This window comes from Cynara cardunculus, assembly GCF_001531365.2.
Source record: "Cynara cardunculus var. scolymus isolate 2C chromosome LG 9, CcrdV1, whole genome shotgun sequence".
NCBI lineage: Eukaryota > Viridiplantae > Streptophyta > Magnoliopsida > Asterales > Asteraceae > Cynara > Cynara cardunculus.
Genome location: NC_037536.1, coordinates 3,273,717 through 3,291,689, shown reverse-complemented (window position 1 = coordinate 3,291,689; position 17,973 = coordinate 3,273,717). Strand labels below are relative to the sequence as shown.

The 17,973-nt window shown below is 34.8% G+C and overlaps 1 protein-coding gene across 2 annotated transcripts; it reads left to right on the top strand.

Moving 5' to 3' along the window:
• The first annotated feature begins 3,809 nt into the window (after nt 1-3,809).
• On the top strand, nt 3,810-8,939 carry LOC112518050 (UDP-URONIC ACID TRANSPORTER 1). Of its 2 annotated transcripts, none has more exons than XM_025125583.1 (4): nt 3,810-4,388; nt 6,860-6,963; nt 7,433-7,661; nt 8,641-8,710. In XM_025125583.1, exons 1-4 carry the CDS (start codon nt 3,912-3,914, stop codon nt 8,644-8,646), a joined length of 816 nt encoding a protein of 271 aa, XP_024981351.1. In that variant the 5' UTR covers nt 3,810-3,911; the 3' UTR covers nt 8,647-8,710. The 2 variants fall into 2 exon arrangements, with proteins under 2 accessions (XP_024981351.1, XP_024981350.1); XM_025125582.1 differs by having other exon boundaries at nt 3,812-4,388; nt 8,565-8,939.
• Nucleotides 8,940-17,973: the final 9,034 nt, after the last annotated feature.

Here is a 17,973-nt window from a genome sequence, read left to right as displayed (position 1 = left end):
TGTCTTCTTGAAGTATTGTTTGTCTCTGATGAATTTACAATGCAAGTTCTTCAGCGATCACTGAACATACTCAGTGATGATCGCTGGAACTGAAAATACAGAGACACAAATACAACGTGAAAGGAAAAAAGGATTATCATCAAATCACTGAGAGAGAGGATCAACAATCTTTAATCCGATCAACACTATAAACGGTTTAAGACTAAATCGGACAACACGTGACCGATTTATAACATAATCCAGACAACACTATGTCCGATTTCCTTCAATCCGGTCACCATAGTGTCCGGTAAATGACCCAAATCGGACATATTTCTTTAAGAATAATATGCAACATTCATTAAAATCAGTAACAAAATTTCATATGAAAAACGTTTAGAAATAACTCACCTTATGCAATTACTTTAGTTTGAAGAAGATGAATGCAAGACTAAAAGATTTTCGGACAACTCTTCTCTCTAATTCTCCCAAAATCTCAAAGAGGCAAGAAAAACTTATGCATTTATCCAACTTTCACTATACATACTTCCCTTAATTAGAAAGTCGGCTATTTCAGCCTTTACCCACATACATGCATACATACAAAACTACCTCTGCATGTATATAATTTCATGCACACACACACACTTTATGCGCATATATAAAATATGTATGATCATAAAATCACATACATTTCTAATTTCATGCATATATTTAAATCATATGTATATGCAACCACATATTATGCATATATTTCCATGCATAAAATACACATATTAAATTCATGTAAGCATGTACCCATGTAATCAATTAATTTACATAATAAATACCTCGGGTGATAACCAAGACCCGGTTGTCACAATAATATCCATGATTAACACCCTCCACAATAAAAATGATTAATCAACCTCTCATAATTACAAAAAAATGAACAAAATGAAAAATTATGATTGGTTGAATGAGGTTTGTACGATTTGTACAAATCATGTGGTTTGCAAAGTAAACCTCCTATATATATATATATAGAGAGAGAGAGAGAAAGAGAGTTTACACCAAATAAGTAGATGGTCACAAGGAATCTGAAAATATACAACCATGGTCAGATTATAAGCTCCCATCCAAATGAACAGCCATGCAAGTATATGTGGTGCTTAAAAACGAATAAGTATGCTTATCGTCTTTCTTTTATTTTCTGACTGTGGCATATTTGCTGGTGGCTGGCCACTGGAAATTAACAACTTTTGTACCCTTCTGTATTAAACAACATCAATTTGTTGCTGCTAAGTTTCTTTCTTCAGAATCATGTTGTCCTTTGAAAATGAGTGCATCACATGGTACAACAAAGTAATAAGATATTGACACAAAATTTGATTGGTTGTAACATAATGTATGAATACTTGAGGTCTTAAAGTACTTTTTTTTGTTAATTTTACAGTTACAAAGTGGTCTGATGGTCTGCATGTGTCTCCGACAATTGCTGGTAGCCGACCTGGAAGTTTGATCGCAGTGGCTTGGGCAGCCATGCTTTCATTAGGGCAAGAAGGTAGCATCATTGAACTTTGAGCTTATAATTCCTGGTCTATTTCTACCACATTTTGTTATAGCAAAACGATAATTCTTTATTGGTTTTTTGAAGGTTACCTTGAGCATACAAGAGAGATAATGGAAGCATCAAAAAGGCTACAAACAGAGTATTTTTGTGAAGTCTTAATTTGCTCTCTTTTAACCAAAATCACCAGTGCTTTAGTATATTGAATCTTATTTTTTTACTCCATCCTTCTCATAAAAATTGCAACATGTTTTTTTTGTCAAACTTTTAACGTAGAATTACCTGTTTACTCATTGTCAACACTACATACATTTTATTAGGGCTATTATTATCTTTTGTTTTGTTGTGTGATTATTGGAGTATATATAAGATACTTGGGATGAGATATGCACTTGATTGTTGCAATGTTGTGCAGAGTAAAAGGGATCCCAGAGTTGTTTATCATCGGAAGGCCAGAATGACGATTGTGGCTTTTGGCTCTATCATGATTGACATATTTGATTTCCTTCCAAAAAAAAATGATTGACATATTTGAAGTGAACGACATACTGTCCTCTAAAGGTTGGCATTTAAATCCGTTGCAGAAACCCAACAGGTAAACTATTGACATGCTTATTGGATATATATAGATCCTTAAATTGATCTACTTGTGTGTTTATGTGTGTACATATATGCTTATTTTTGTTGCGTGAAATGGTAATTTGGAAATGACATGTAGAAACCATTTTTTCAGCATTCATATATGTGTGACCCTTCAACATGTTCCTATTGTTGACAAATTCCTGAAAGATGTAAAGGATTCTGTGGAAATCGTAAGTTATTCCTAGAAAATTTCCCATTTACTTTTGCTCGTACTTAGCAGCAAAGTGGTGTTGGTTTTGGTTGTTTAGGTGAAATAAAAGCCTGGGCCAGTAAGCGCAGGACTTGCACCGATATATGGTGCAGCTGGGAAGATCCCAAATAGAGGAATGGTGAACGAATTACTGGTAGACTTCATGGATTATGCTTGCTAATGATGCGATTATTTTTGTTGTGCGACATCATTCTTTGTCAAAGGAAATTGTGTTATATACCATAAGATCAATGTGTAAAAATGTTTGAAAAAGAATCATCTTTATTTGATGGTCCATGTTTTGCCTATGGGAAAATGAAGAATACACAAACTCATTTTTAATGAATTTAATTAGTTTATTGAGTATTGTACGATAAACATCCTAATATCATATAATTATTAGGTAATTTTAACTGCCTGACACGAATGAGAGATGAACACGAAACCATAGTTTTTCTTTTCCAAATCTCTCTCTCTCTCTCTCTCTCTCTCTCTCTTTCTCTCTAATATAGATGTATATTATATAAGTTATGCTCTTGTCTATGCCTTTCACTTTGATTCTACACATTTATGTGCATGCAAGTTACAACGTCAATGGCATGTGCGCTTCAAAGCTTTGTTGATGTGCAAAAGGTTTGCTAAAATATATCGTGTATGATTTTGATCTTATATCGACGATGTAACCCAAGTTGGGTGCTAATCATGTGTGATAAGTGTGGATATCTTCTTGAGGCAACTCCTGTATGCGATTTAAATTCTTATATATTAGACTGTCCAGATGATCCTTTCTATATCACAATCACTAGCATTCTGTACACAATGAAGCATGAGACTATTTGATGTTCATTTTCGGTAATGGCATTCAGTTTATTTAAAGCAGTGCACCTTCAATGCTTGTAATATTTTTTGATATTTTGCTTTAGAAAGGATCGATGAGAAAATTTATTGTTGAAGAGGTTGTGTTGTCACTTTGAATTTTATTCATTGCAACCATATTTACAATAGCAAAAGAATTTGTTTATATACACATTCCATATAAGAGATTTGTTTTTTATGAATAATTATAAAAAAAACTACTAACACCAACATTTTGGATGGATGTATGTTTGAATATAAATTAAGTGCAAATGTAGTAGGTTTTATTACACCTCGGAAGAATTTGATATCCCAAAATTGAATAAATCTTAATAAGTTTTTTACATTCCGTCGCATTGCACGAATAAACAACTAGTATGTTAACATACATATCTCTATTTCTATTATCCTGCAACACGAGCAACTTTTTTGGTAGACTATATATCACTTTTTGTAATTTTCAATTTTCAATTTTCAAAATCAATTTATTTGCTTTGGTAGCTCCACAAATGATGAACAGCCACGCAGGATACAGAAGATCCCGTCTCCATTCCACCTGCCCAAATCCCACGTTGAATTCCAACAAAATTCTTGGGGACCCGAATGTTTTTGCTACGAATTTTCCAACCCCAATGATCAGAAATCTTCCTTCCCCTTGAAATCCTTGAAAATCGGAAGGAAAAATACCCAGAAAAAATGTTACCTACATCTTCGTCCTCATCCTCCTCATCATCATCATCAAAACAAATTCTGTTCATCTCAACACTCATAATCCTCTGGTACTCGTCAAACATCGGTGTTCTTCTCCTCAACAAGTTCTTGCTCTCCAATTATGGTTTTAAATACCCAATTTTCCTCACAATGTGCCATATGTCAGCTTCTGCTATCCTCAGCTATATCTCCATTGTGTTTCTCAAAGTCGTGCCGTTTCAGAAGATCAAATCTAGGTCACAGTTTTTAAGGATTGCAACCCTCAGTGTCGTTTTTTGTGGGTCTGTTGTCGGAGGGAATATTTCTCTCCGATATCTGCCGGTTTCCTTCAATCAGGCCGTCGGAGCAACCACGCCATTTTTCACGGCTCTGTTTGCGTATCTGATGACCTTCAAAAGAGAAGCATGGATTACTTATGGTGCTCTTGTTCCTGTTGTTGCTGGAGTTGTAATTGCAAGTGGGGTATGTTTATATTTTATTTGATTTCCATATTTAATGCTTCAATTAAGATAGGATTTAGTGGTTTTTTGATTTGGGTCTTTGCATAAATTACTATTGTTTTTTGATCTGCTACTCTGTTAATTGGTATCTAAAAGGGAAGATTAACTGTTCATAAGTAGAATCACCTTTTGACTTTTAAGAGTCAACTATTTTGTTTTTGACTTTGGAATTCATACGGGTTTGCTATGTTCATATAGAGAAATTGGTAGCTAGATCAATATATAACAAGAATGTGCTAATGGAAATGATTTCAGCTAAAGCAATTAAACCATCAGTGTAAAATTAAACTCAGAAACTAGAGTCTAATTGCGGAAGTGCAGAATTATATTGTTTAATAATACTTCTGTTTGCATGTTTGAGGTTTTATGCTCACTTGCTTCTGATTATAACTTCATATGGTGGCGTTTCGGCATCCATTAATGTTATTAAGTTGAAAATTGAAGGGACTTGATGCTCCTCAAGTGAAAGAAAAGAAACAGAATTCCCTTTTTGTACTTTCCGATATGAACTTCAATGTAGTCATCACTTCTTTCCATAACTTTTTTGGAACTCAACGGTTTTGAGGTTCAAACGTAACCCACTGGACCTTCAAAGTATATCTCATTTGAACAGAACAAAGGTGTAAATATGTTTCAAGTATTTAGTTGGAGTAGATGAATCTTTTTGATCAAAGTTATTTGAGGATCATGAAACACGCACTAGATCAATTATTTCACTTTAAAATCGTCAATATTATTCAAGTCTTTGCTCTTACCCTAAACCTTATCTAATATTCTTTCACTCAATCTGCCTAAATTAATCTTTCTTAAGGACATAGTTTCTAGTTCATCTAGACGTACTTACAAAAGCCTTCATCCCCTATTTTTATTAGTAGTTTTATGAACTTGATCATAGTCTTGGTTGGTGTCGTACCCATGAACAAATGTTCTTCAATGATCCATTTCATTTGTAGTCAATCTACCTCATGAAGTTGCAATGGTTTAACCCTACATGTAATTTAATGCAAGTGTTCATTTTCAAATATCAAGAATTCTTCAATAAAAGGAACCTTATGGTCCAAAGTTGCTAACATCAACTTGTGTTGATGAGAATGGGGAGACAAGTAGATTTAGTTTGAAGATTTTTCCAAAAAGGAAGATTTACAATTTTCATGGAAGAGCCCCAAATGGAAATTTTTGCACGTTTCATTGTGATCCTTGTGGAGCCAAGGTCTGCCTACATACTACCCCCTAGACCCTATCTCTCTGTGAGATTTCATGGGTTCGTTTGGTTTGGTTTGGTTTCGTGGGTTGTCGGTCTTAGTTATATTTTCTCCTTGGGCACCTTTATGATATTTTATGTGACCGTTTTAGACATATAGCTTTTCATTGAATTGCTCTTTCATCTTTCAGTGAAGAATGTCTCAACCCACTCGCTGAATGCAATTGACTTCCTCATTAACATAGTATACAAGCTTCCATCTACGATAGTTTTACTTCATTTATGTTTTGCTTCGTATAATAAGGATGCATTCTTAGGAGTGAAAGCCTTTTTATGGACTATATTAAGTGTTCATCTTATTTCATACTTCCAAGTTCCATATAACTGCCCACTTTCTATTTTTTGAAATTTCAGATTTTAATATATATTATTATGTTTCCCTTTACATTTAATAGAATACATCATGAAAACCCCTTGGACAATAGAATCATGAACAGAATCCAAACATGAGCTTTTCTAATTTGAAAAATATAAACCTAAAAAAATGGCATTAATTATTAAGTTCAATAAAATAGAAAATAAAAGGAATTGGTTTGGTCTGTTTCCAGCCGGTTTTAGGCAATTCTGAACCGAACTGAGAACTATTTTTTTTGAAAAATCCAGAACCAAGAACTGAAGAGAATGCAGGGTCTATAATCTGTTTCAGTTTGATCCCAGTTCATTTCTTTGGTTTCATTGGTCCAACCAAGGTTTTTGTAGTTTATGCTAATTTTATGTGCGTTTGTGGTGCTTCTTATATGGCTTAATGTGGTTATGAACTTGCATTAGAAATAACCTATACTTATCACTTTTGAAGTTGAGGATTAGGTTGACCCTCAAAGGTCAAACAAAGATATTATTATTATTGAATAGAGGGGGTAATATTTTTAAATATTCCCTGCTTTGCCATTTCCAGTATACTTCTTTTTTTAAATAAACAAAAGCAGGACAAAAAGGGGGTGCAAAGTGTTGTATCATCATAAACCTCTCTTATTTGTTTGTTTTTTTATTTTTTCTTTTCATATAAACATACATTCTCCATTGAGAGCATTGCTGTTCACAGATTTAGAGAACATGTTTTTTACTGAAATCACCGCGGGTCTTTACAGAAACAGTCAGTCGCTTTACTTCTTGGGTTTGTTTGGTTTGGTTTTTACTGAAGTACAATAATATCTTATTTGGTTTTGTTTCAGGGGGAGCCGAGTTTTCATTTGTATGGATTTATTATGTGCATAAGTGCAACTGCTGCTAGGGCCTTCAAATCTGTTCTTCAGGGTGTCCTACTTTCTTCAGAGGGGTAAATTCACTTCTACTTTCCATTTCTTGACTTTATGTCAGTTCTCTTAGGGGCTGTTTGGTTGATTTTCCATCAAGTCCTATATGGATACAACTGACTGTGTGGATTAATCCATCTGTATAGATTCGGAGGTTCTTTTTCATAGACGGAAGGAGCGTATTTCTTTAATTGAGAGGGGTAGCTTTGGAAAAAAAACTTGGCTTTCTGCATAAAGCTCCCCTTTGGAAGCTTATCGAATAAGCCATTTTCTATACCATTAAGCCACTACCAAACAGCTCCGAATAAGCTGAGTCCTATTAAGCTCATTAAGCTGTTAACGAACAGACCCTATTAGTTGAAACAATCCTACTACCAACTTATGATTCTTGAGATGGATTCACAATATGATCTTTCAATCTTCCTACATTAGTTTGGGATAAAAAGTTTTGTTAAATATGTTAATATAGATTAAATGTATATAATTTTGCAGGGAGAAGTTAAATTCGATGAATCTGTTGCTTTATATGTCTCCAATGGCTGTTGTGGTTTTATTGCCGGCAGCGCTTGTAATGGAACCAGATGTTTTAGATGCCACCCTCTCTCTTGGGTCAAAACATAGATTCATGTGGCTGCTGCTTTTTGTGAATTCAACTATGGCTTATTCAGCCAACTTGACCAACTTCTTGGTCACCAAGAACACAAGTGCACTAACACTACAGGTCTCTCTCTCTCTCTCTCTCTCTCTTATTTCTTCATGTAGGGTTGTTTAGGAGAATAATCCTTCTGACAATTTTTTTATGCATGACCTTCTGACAGATCTTTAGACATTAGACGAGACATTTAGGTATATAACCTTAATAACTGTTTGGTAGTGGCTTAATAATATAGAAAGTGGCTTATTTAATAAGCTTCTAGGCGGAGCTTTATACAGAAAGCCAAAGTTTTTTCCAAACATGTCTCTCCCAATTAAAAAACACGTTCCTTTCATCTATGAAAAAACTCTCCCAAACAAAAACCTTCCCAATTTATACCGACAGATTAATTCACACAAATAGCTTTATCCATACATGACTTAATGAAAAAACAACCAAACAACCTCTAAATGAGATTTTAATTAAATCCATGACCTTTTCACGAGTATAAAGTCATTTTTTCTTTAGTAGGCTGGGAGGTCATGGATTTAATTGAAAACTTATTTAAGGTCAACTTATTTAAGGTCATATCCCTAAATGACCTGAAGTTAGACAGAGACGTTCTTAAATTTGTCAGAAGCTCATGCATTAGAATCACTTAGACGATATTCTCTAAATAATCCTTTTATTACAACACCCGTGTGTTTTTATTTCATTAAAATGAGAGAACCATCGTAGACACCAAACTAGGAAAAGTATTGGTAGATCCAAAACCATAGTTGTTATTGCTTACTCGTGTCATAGATTTTCAAAATTAAGCATATTGCTTTTCACTCACTTTTCACAAGCCGAGGGTCTTCATGAAAACATCCACTCTGCTCTTTGGGGTAGAGGTTAGATCTACATACAACTTACCCTCGAGACTCCTCCTCCGGGGGATATATTTGGTTTGGTTTGGTTTATAAGTTGAAGTACACATGTTATGATCAGGTATTAGGGAACGCTAAAGGTGCTGTAGCAGTTGTTATCTCAATACTTCTTTTCCGTAATCCGGTAACCTTTATAGGCATAGCCGGCTACTCCGTGACTGTTATGGGGGTGGTTGCTTACGGAGAAGCCAAGAGGAGATACAAATGATCATTTGCATTTTAGTCGACAAAAAGGAAAATAGTCAAGCTTACATGAGATCCTCACGATGATGTTGTACGGCATGCACATAATACGGTCTTTGATTCATTATCAAGAAGGGTTAGGCAAGCAACATATTACAAAAGAGAATTCTAAGTTCTTTATTTTCTATGTAATTGCATTAGATATGAAACATGGTGTTGATTTGTACTTGATAGAAGAGTGAAGTGATTTGTGTTATATAATTGTCGGTGCCTCGTCTTTCCTTCTTCAAGAAGGAGGGTGGAACCTTCGGCAAAATTTTATTAAAATAAGAATAAAGATACAACCTAAGGTGGGACTCCCACCGGCAAGCATGTCCTCCCAACCTGTTGGTGATTTTAGTGAATCATCAGGCCATTTTGTATAATTGGATTCACAAGAGAATGGGTTGATGCTTAAGCTATATATAATACAGGTTAGGAGATGCAGAGTGCACACTTGTATAAGCTCGCTAGAATCTTGGAGTCGCCGGATGTTGCCATGGGGCAGGGTCATGGGATCGTGCCTCCTTGCGGGGTCCTAGAGCAATGCCCTTTGCGGTGGTCCCGCTGACTGCTAACAAGAACGATTTGCATTAAGCGTCACTCAGAAGAAATGTATAGTAAACATAAGGCAATATGCTTTCTGAAAATGCTAAGTCTAAGTATGGCTTAAAAGCTTTATGCTTTCTGAAATAACTAAGGGGCTGTTCGGTTGTGGCTTAATGGGTTGTATAGCTTATATGGCTTATTCGCTCAGCCTTAACTAGTCGTTCGATTGTGGTTTATTCGGTCAGTCCATGACTTATCACACAGCTGGTAACACGCACTCTTTTCTCTTTTAAACTCAAGCCATTTAATTTTCCATTAATTCCCCAACTACCCTTCAACTTCTCATCTTCAACCTCTGGTCCATCTTGATCAACCCAATTCACGATCGCACCTCAGGAGTACTTTGAAGTCACAAGCCCACTTCCCACCGATGCCATTACTCCGGCATGCTCTGTCAACGTACTCGATTACAGCTTTGGGAACACCTACGACAGTCACCCTGTCACAATTGACTACATTCCGCTGCAGTTGACTTGTAATTGGTCCCTTGCCGTCCTTGAGTTCCGAGCTGAATGTGAAGGTGAGCAATACGACCGTATCACCGGAGTCGGGATCGATGGAGTAGAGCTGTTGCGGACAAGTATGGCTTAACCGACTGAAGATGGAATCTTCTGGACTGTTCGGAAGGATGTGACTAGGTATGCTTCCATTATTAGTCGGACGATCACACACTTTTAGTCATGCTCGAAAACCTTGTGAACGACGAGTTCACCGGTGTTTATCATGTTAATATCTTCTTTCTTTTTTACTCTGATAAAGGCGTTAGGGTTTCGTTATCCGTCATTTCGAGAGATTCAAAAACTCATCGGCTGAATAGAAAATTGATTTCTGTTAAGACTCATGGAAATGAGGATAAAATTGAGCTTGATCGAGTATTGAATTTGTTATATCCATATGATAAGCCAGTCGAAAGAAATCAAGCCTAAAATCCAAATCTGAAATCAAATTAAAACCTAACCCGAATTTTAATTAAAAGCTATCTATTCAACATTTTTATCGAAATGTGATTTGATTCAATGAAAATATAGACTAAGGGTAAAATAGTCATTTTCGACATTTAGACCGTTTATTCAACACAACAACGAACAACTTATTTGTTATCATACAGACAACTTTATCAATACAGACAACATTATGTATACAATTCTTAATAGAAATTCAACTGAAAAATCCCCAAGTCTGAATGAAAACAATAAGCTTTATGAAATTCTGAAGTCCAGATAATCATAAGACAAATCGCCTTTTTGACTAAGTGTAGAAGGCAAATCGCTTCTTAACTATTTCTAAGGCAAATCAACTTCCTAATTAGTTTGATGGCGAACCTTAGCTTAAGAAGTTGGGAGGACATGTAGTGAATCTCGTTACGTAAAATGGCTTGATGATTCAATTCAGGAAGCCAGATTGTTGACTTCTTGTGAATCCAATAAATGTTCAATTGATTCCGGTAATAGATGCCTTTTTGAGATGCATTCATTCTCGACTTTAATAGACAAGACGTTACAACTTTCTATGTTTATAAACTTTCTATTTCTGACTAATTCGTTAATGTGTGAATTGACATTATCATTGAACAAATTTCATGTAATCCAGACAGTAAAGGGTCGAAGTTTTGTTCAAGGAAAGCTAGCTCTACAAGATCTTAGATCTTGTCCATGTGCTCTATTGTGATTTCTCACGACCCAAACCACGTTTGTAACACAAGCCTTAGAGTTCGGGAAGGAGTGCACAACAATTCATTGCTAATTTGCTATGGTAGAAGAGGTTCCAGACTATACAATATTAATTATACATACTAGAATTAGTCTAAGCAAATATGGTTTGAACATCCTCCAAACCATAATATGATCCAACATATCATGAACAAGTTGGGGTGGATCATCATGACCAAGAGGATCCCATTGCTGATGATGTCACTTAAAGGCTGTTTACTGAACACTTACTGTCTCTTCATGTTAACTGAACACTTGTTGCCTATTATTGAGTAAGAGACTAAAAATGATGGTTTTTTCCTGAACAAATCCTCATATAACATGGATAATGTCTCCTTAGGAAGTAACAACTAGAGAATTATCACTTGTATCCTATAAAAATGGTGCAAAATTCCATTTTGGTGGCAATGGCACTAGATTTAAAACAACTAAACCCACTCTTAAAATGATCCTTTTGTTTTTATTACAACTTGTTAAAAAATTAGACAACTTAATCTTTAATTCAGATGTTTCTAGCAATTGCTTAAAAATTAATACATTGACTACATGAACAAGTCATTAAGTTGTTCAAGTAAAAAGCAATCAATACCTTAGTCCTAGATGTAAATAAGAGGAACTAAATCATTTTTGAACTCAAAACATATTGTAAAAGCATATTGTAAGTAGAGATCAAATGAGATTGACTTGGGACCTTATATATCGGTAGCGGAATCCAAGGTGGAGGTGAATGAGAGGTTGGAGCAGTGGAAGGGTGCATTGGAGTCTCAAGGCCTACGCATTAATCGCTTCAAGACATAATACTTATGGCGCAATTTCAGCAGGTACAATAACGACGGGGGGATGAAATCATGAAAGTCAACATTAGAGGGTAAATGATGTGTCAAAAGAATAATTTCAAGTATATTCAGGAAGGGGTGAGGTCGAGGATGCATAATGCATCATTTAAGGACACAATGGCTAAAGTGGAAGGCTACCATAGGATGTGTGACAGGGTGACACTGAAACTCAAGGGCAAATTTACAGGGTAGCTATTGCACCAAACTATATTGTATGCGCCAGAATGTTGGGTGACAGGGAAATCCTATGACAAGAAGTTGGAGTTGCAGAAATGAAGATGTTTAGATCAACATATAATCATAGTCGAACCATATCATATAGTGTTGGGAGTTGATTAGACATGACGGCTTTAGGCATTTCCCAAGACATGACCTCTGATAGGAGTTCTTGACGATGTAAGATAAGGGTAGCATACTAGGTGTGAAAATCTATAGATAACCTAGGCCCGAAAGGGGGGGGGGTCTTGAGAGTTAGAGGAAGGGGGTTGGGTTAGTGAGCTGTGACTTTTAGGTTAGATTAGGGATGTGTAAGTTATTACTGCTTTGACTATGTTATGTTTAGGGTTTCTTTTGATACTTGTTTATGTAGGTTTGTTTTATTTGTTATTGTTTTTTGTTTGTGTATCTGTTTATGTGTTGTTGCTTACTCCTAACTCGTTTTCACATTTTTCTAGAGCAAGTCTTATCCTTTCTTTTTGCACACTTTGCACAGCCGAAGAGCTTTGCAAGAGCAACCTCTCTACTCTTAGAGGTAGAGGTCAGATTTACATACATATCATCCTCTCTAGACCCCACCTTCGGGGGCTTGCTTGGTTTGGTTTATTAATACATACACGTACATGATATATATATATATATATATATATAGAGAGAGAGAGAGAGAGAGAGAGGGGTAGGTTCATGCGAGAATGAAATTTGTTTAAGAAAATAAGAAAATGGCTAAATCACATACAAAATCACATGTGATTTTACATTAACAGGAAAAAAGAGGGCACGAGCGACTTTGGTCACGGGCAAAGTCACGTGAATCATATGTGAATTTATACGTATTGTTAGTGTAAAATCTCATGTGATTTAGTCATGTTTTTATTTTTTTTAATAGATACCATTCTCGTATAAACTCGTCTCTCTCTCTCTCTCTCTCTATCTATATATATATATATATATATATCACAAAGAGAGGGGGGGAGAGGTTTAAGGGAAAACCCCCTAAAAAATAAAAAACTGATGAACACCCTGATAACTATTCATCTGGATCATATGCACATGTACATACAAGTAATCGGAGCTGTTTCTTGGATATGTGCATATTGTTCAGATGAACGGTTAGTAGGGTGTTTCTCAATTTTCCATTTTTTATGATTTTTAGCTGAATCTAACCCTATATATATAACTAGAAGGGTACTCGTGCAATGCAGCGAGATACATCTCGATTTGAATGTTTCGTTTTATTTTTGTCCCCTTGTCTATGTTATAATACGGTTTTATGTGGTTTTGAGAAAAACGATAATATTTTTATTTTTTAATAAAATATAAATTTGAAGATATCTTAAAATTTAAAAAAAAAACAAATCGATATTAGTATCAAATTAACTATTTAAAAGTTTTTGTTTTGTTGTGTAATTTCTTTAATTTAATTTTTTATTATAATTTAATTTAGATTTAATAAGGAGGTAACTTATTTTTGATTTAATAAAATGATTTTTATAAAGATAATAATTAAATATTATGTTAGAAGACAATGATTATCTTAATTATATTTTTAAAATTTTTATATTTAAAATGAAATGTTTATCCAATATTTGATTATGTTTATCTGTAGTTAGTTACACGAATTCAAGTATGGAGCTTCAATAAGTTGTACTTATGCATTATTTACTTGTAATCTTGAATTTTAAGTAATATGCATCAATAAACAGTATTTCATGTATAAAAATATTTTTTAAGAGTTTTTGTCAAATGTTTTATAAAGGAAGTAATTTATTTTTGATTTAATAATATAATTTTTTTTATAAAGATAATAATTAAGTATTCTGTTAAAATACAATGATTATCCTAATTATATTTTTAGATTTTTTATATTTAAAATGGAATGTTTATCCAATATTTAATTATGTTTATCTGTAGTTAGTTACACAAATTCAAGTATGGAGCTTCAATAAGTTGTACTTATGCATTATTTACTTATGATCTTCAATTTTAAGTAATATACATCAATAAACAGTACTTCATGTATAAAAAATATTTTTAAGGCTTTTGTTCAAATGCTTTTATAATATTCGTGTTTCGTTAACTCATACAAATTGGGTTAATTGAATTTTTGGTAGAATTATGCATAACATATTTGTACCATATGCTTAACCAACTTATACCCTAGACTAGTTTTGTGTCAAAAGTTGAGTTTATACCTATATTAATATGAAGTTGAGAATATAGATTTAAAGGGTGAAAACCGCCAAATAGTTAAACTATATATATATATATATATATAATTAAAAAAAATTAAATTAATATATATATACATGTATGCATGAATGACGGTCCTCATGACCGCCATTCTCAATTTCTCGCCTCTTTTTCTCTCTCTAAAAACTTACGTTTTCTCTCTAAATTTCACGTCAAGTTACTAAGGGGATCGAGACAACAATTATATATTCGGAATCCACTCTACGAACCCTTCTTAAAGGTATAAGTTTCATTCAGTTTCATTAAGGTGTTTATGTTAGGGTTATTTAGACCGGTTTATAAACTGTGTTTATATCTAAGTTTACGGATTGATTTTGTCAAAATCATGATATATTTGATGTTTAGGATGCTAGTACTGGTTATATTGATGTAGAAATAAAAAGGGTATATTATAGTTTCACTATGGTTAGATTGTGGGTAAATGTTTAACCGTACACCAATTGTTCGGTTAAATGTCGAAATGAGTAAAAATGCATGATTAAGCTTAGGTTAACGACCATTGGACTTGTTTTACTGTTTAGTATGTTGAAGTACGTTTATAGCATCTAAATGTAACAAATCATGAAAGTTAGATCATAAAAGTTAGTCGGGAATTACGGAATCGAATTTTACCGACAATGTAACTCCCGTACTTTGACAGTGTATAACTCACAAACCGTAAGTCGGATTAAGCTCGTATTTTTGCAGTCAGGAAGATCATACTGCATACTACAACTTTCATTAAGGGTCTCAGTTATGACTCTAAGTGGCTCTAAACAGTGTGTTTTTGGGGCTGTTTACACTGCATCTGCGATTAATTTACAGTTTTGTGAAATTCATATAAAATAGATGGATGATCCAAATGAGATGATTTCAAAAGCATTAGACCCGTATGATATCAATCTACAACTTTCATTTAGACAATATAATCTAGATTGGCCTCTAAGTAAGATAAAAATGCTTAGAAATAAGAGGGCCGGAAACGGTTGGATCGAAAGAGAATAAGGTTAACTTTTTACGTTTGAGTTTCAATTTGTATCAAGTACATTAAGACAAGTAAATTTATTAGAATAGTTGCTTTATAAATAGTAACCGTTTATGCATTCGTTAGGCACGCGGGTAAATCAAACTTGATCGTGAATTTCCGTTTGATCGTGCGTTAATTGTCAAATTCGGTTAAGGTACGGATTTCATATCTCACTTGACACGAGGATAGCCATTTGCGTAAGGCTTCCTAATCCAGATAATCTGTGATAAATTCCGAATAATTTGTTTTGAATTTCTTTTATGCTTATCAAATGTTATTGAACTTTGTTTCCTTTTGAACTACGACTTATATTCTTATTCTGAATATGGATCATTTTGATCACTTGACTTGTTTTATTGCTTCATTTGTGAAACATTTTACTATAGACTCAATAACTGGAGCACCGGTATTGAGATGTTTCCATGNTACTGGGGACTACGGACCAGAACACAGGGATCATGGAACTAGTATTGAACTTGCTGATATTCATCAATGGTTAGAGAGGTTTCATAAACAAAAGCCTCGTACTTTTACTTCAGCAGCCACTCCTGTTGACGCCGAAGATTGGATATCACATCTTGAAAAGGTATTCCGAGTCTTAGGTTGTTCTGATAGAATTCAAGTGGAACTGGCTACTTATAAACTTGAAGGTGATGCTAATCGCTGGTGGCAAGCTTGGAAACAATCTTACGGAGGGGATATAGCTATTGAAAATTTAACCTGGTCGGGATTCAAAGATGTTTTCTATCAACAATACTTTACTGCGGCAGACAAAGAGGCGTATGTTCAAGAGTATGCTACACTCAATCAGAAAGAAGACGAATCCATATCCGAATACGTATCCAGATTTCTACGATTGGCTAGTTATGTGGGTAGTATGGCTGGTACGGTGGAAAACCAGGTTAATAAGTTCAAATGGACCCTCAATAGCAAATTTAGACCCAAACTTATCAATCAACACTTCACGAGCGTTGCCCAGGTTGTTGATGCTGCAAGAAATATCGAAAGGAAACGACTGGACTCTATACTTTCCCGAGGTGATAGTGGTACGAAAAGAAACAGAGATGTGTTTTAAGGAAATTCTACCGGGCGAGGAACCAATAGGGCAGGTCAGTGGAAACAACCAAATTATAGACCTCCAATTGCATCTCAGGGAAATTCTAGTAAAGGTTTTTCGAATACAAATTCTCTGTTACGGTGCAAAGATTGTGGTTTTAGACATCGTCCTGGCCCATGTATTTGAATGACCGGCACCTGTTATAATTGTGGTCAACGAGGTCATATAGCTCGTGATTGTAAACAAGGGCTGAAAGATAATTCTAAAGATAAAGAGAAGCAATCTACTACTGGTGGTCGAGTGTTTACACTATCTGCTGACAAATTTACTGCGGGTAGGGTTTCTGGTACTCTTTCTATTGACAGTAGAGATGCATATGTTTTATTTGATACAGGTGCTACACACTCGATTGTTTCTGAAAACTTCGAACAAAAGCTTAAATCATATGAATAATCCACTGAATTTCCATTACATATTACTACTTCTATGGGTAGTTCAGTATGTATATTTGGGCAATTCTCAAACTGTCCGTTATTTATTGGCGATCGAATTCGGGAAGTTACTTTATTACCGATGAAAATGGATCACTTTGATATCATCCTTGGCATGGATTGGTTGTCTAAACATCGAGTGACCATCGACTGCAAAGCCAAACAAATCATCTTCGGTGACGTCAATAAACCCGAATACATGTTCCAGGGTGTTTCACCTGAGAAGGGAACTCGTGTTATCTCAGAAGTAAATGTTAAAGCAATGATATGGCAAGGATGTGAAGGATTTTTAGCTTCATTACAAGATCCCGAAGAGGTATGYCTTAAACTTGAAGATATTCCTGTTGTTAATCAATTTCAAGACGTCTTTCCAGATGAACTTCCAGGAGTTCCTCCGGAAAGGGAAATTGAATTTACAATTGATCTTGTTCCGGGAGTTGCACCTATCTCAAAGGCTCCGTATCGTATGGCTCCRACYGAAATGAAAGAACTTAAGGAACAACTTGAAGATCTTTCTAATCGGGGTTTCATTCGACCCAGTGTATCTCCGTGGGGTGCACCGCTCCTATTCGTTAAAAAGAAAGATGGATCGATGCGATTTGTATTGACTATCGGGAACTAAATCGGGTCACGGTACGTAATAAATACCCTTTACCCCGTATTGACGATCTCTTCGATCAACTCCAAGGAGCAAAGTATTTTTCTAATATCGACTTAAGGTCTGGATATCACCAACTCCGGATCAGAGATCARGATATTCCTAAGACTGCATTTCGTATTCGATATGATCATTACGAATTTATTGTTATGCCATTCGGGTTAACTAATGCTCCAACAGTTTTTATGGATCTTATGAACCGTGCTTTCAAAGATTATTTGGACGATTTTGTTATCGTTTTTATTGACGATATTCTCATATATTCAAAGTCGAAAGAAGATCACGAAACTCACTTGCGTATTACTTTAGAAACTCTTCGAAATAAGAAGTTATACGCAAAGTTTTCTAAGTGTGAATTCTGGTTGCATCAAGTGGCATTTTTGGGCCACATTATATCCGGCGAAGGCATTAAAGTC

Bases quoted from the DNA above. Each gene is read 5' to 3' on its own strand.
- LOC112518050 (XM_025125582.1), top strand. From the start codon at position 3,912: ATGTTACCTACATCTTCGTCCTCATCCTCCTCATCATCATCATCAAAA. The intron at 4,389-6,859 runs GTATGTTTATAT...GTTTTGTTTCAG, and splicing joins GAGTTGTAATTGCAAGTGGG to GGGGAGCCGAGTTTTCATTT. The intron at 7,662-8,564 runs GTCTCTCTCTCT...TGTTATGATCAG, and splicing joins CAAGTGCACTAACACTACAG to GTATTAGGGAACGCTAAAGG.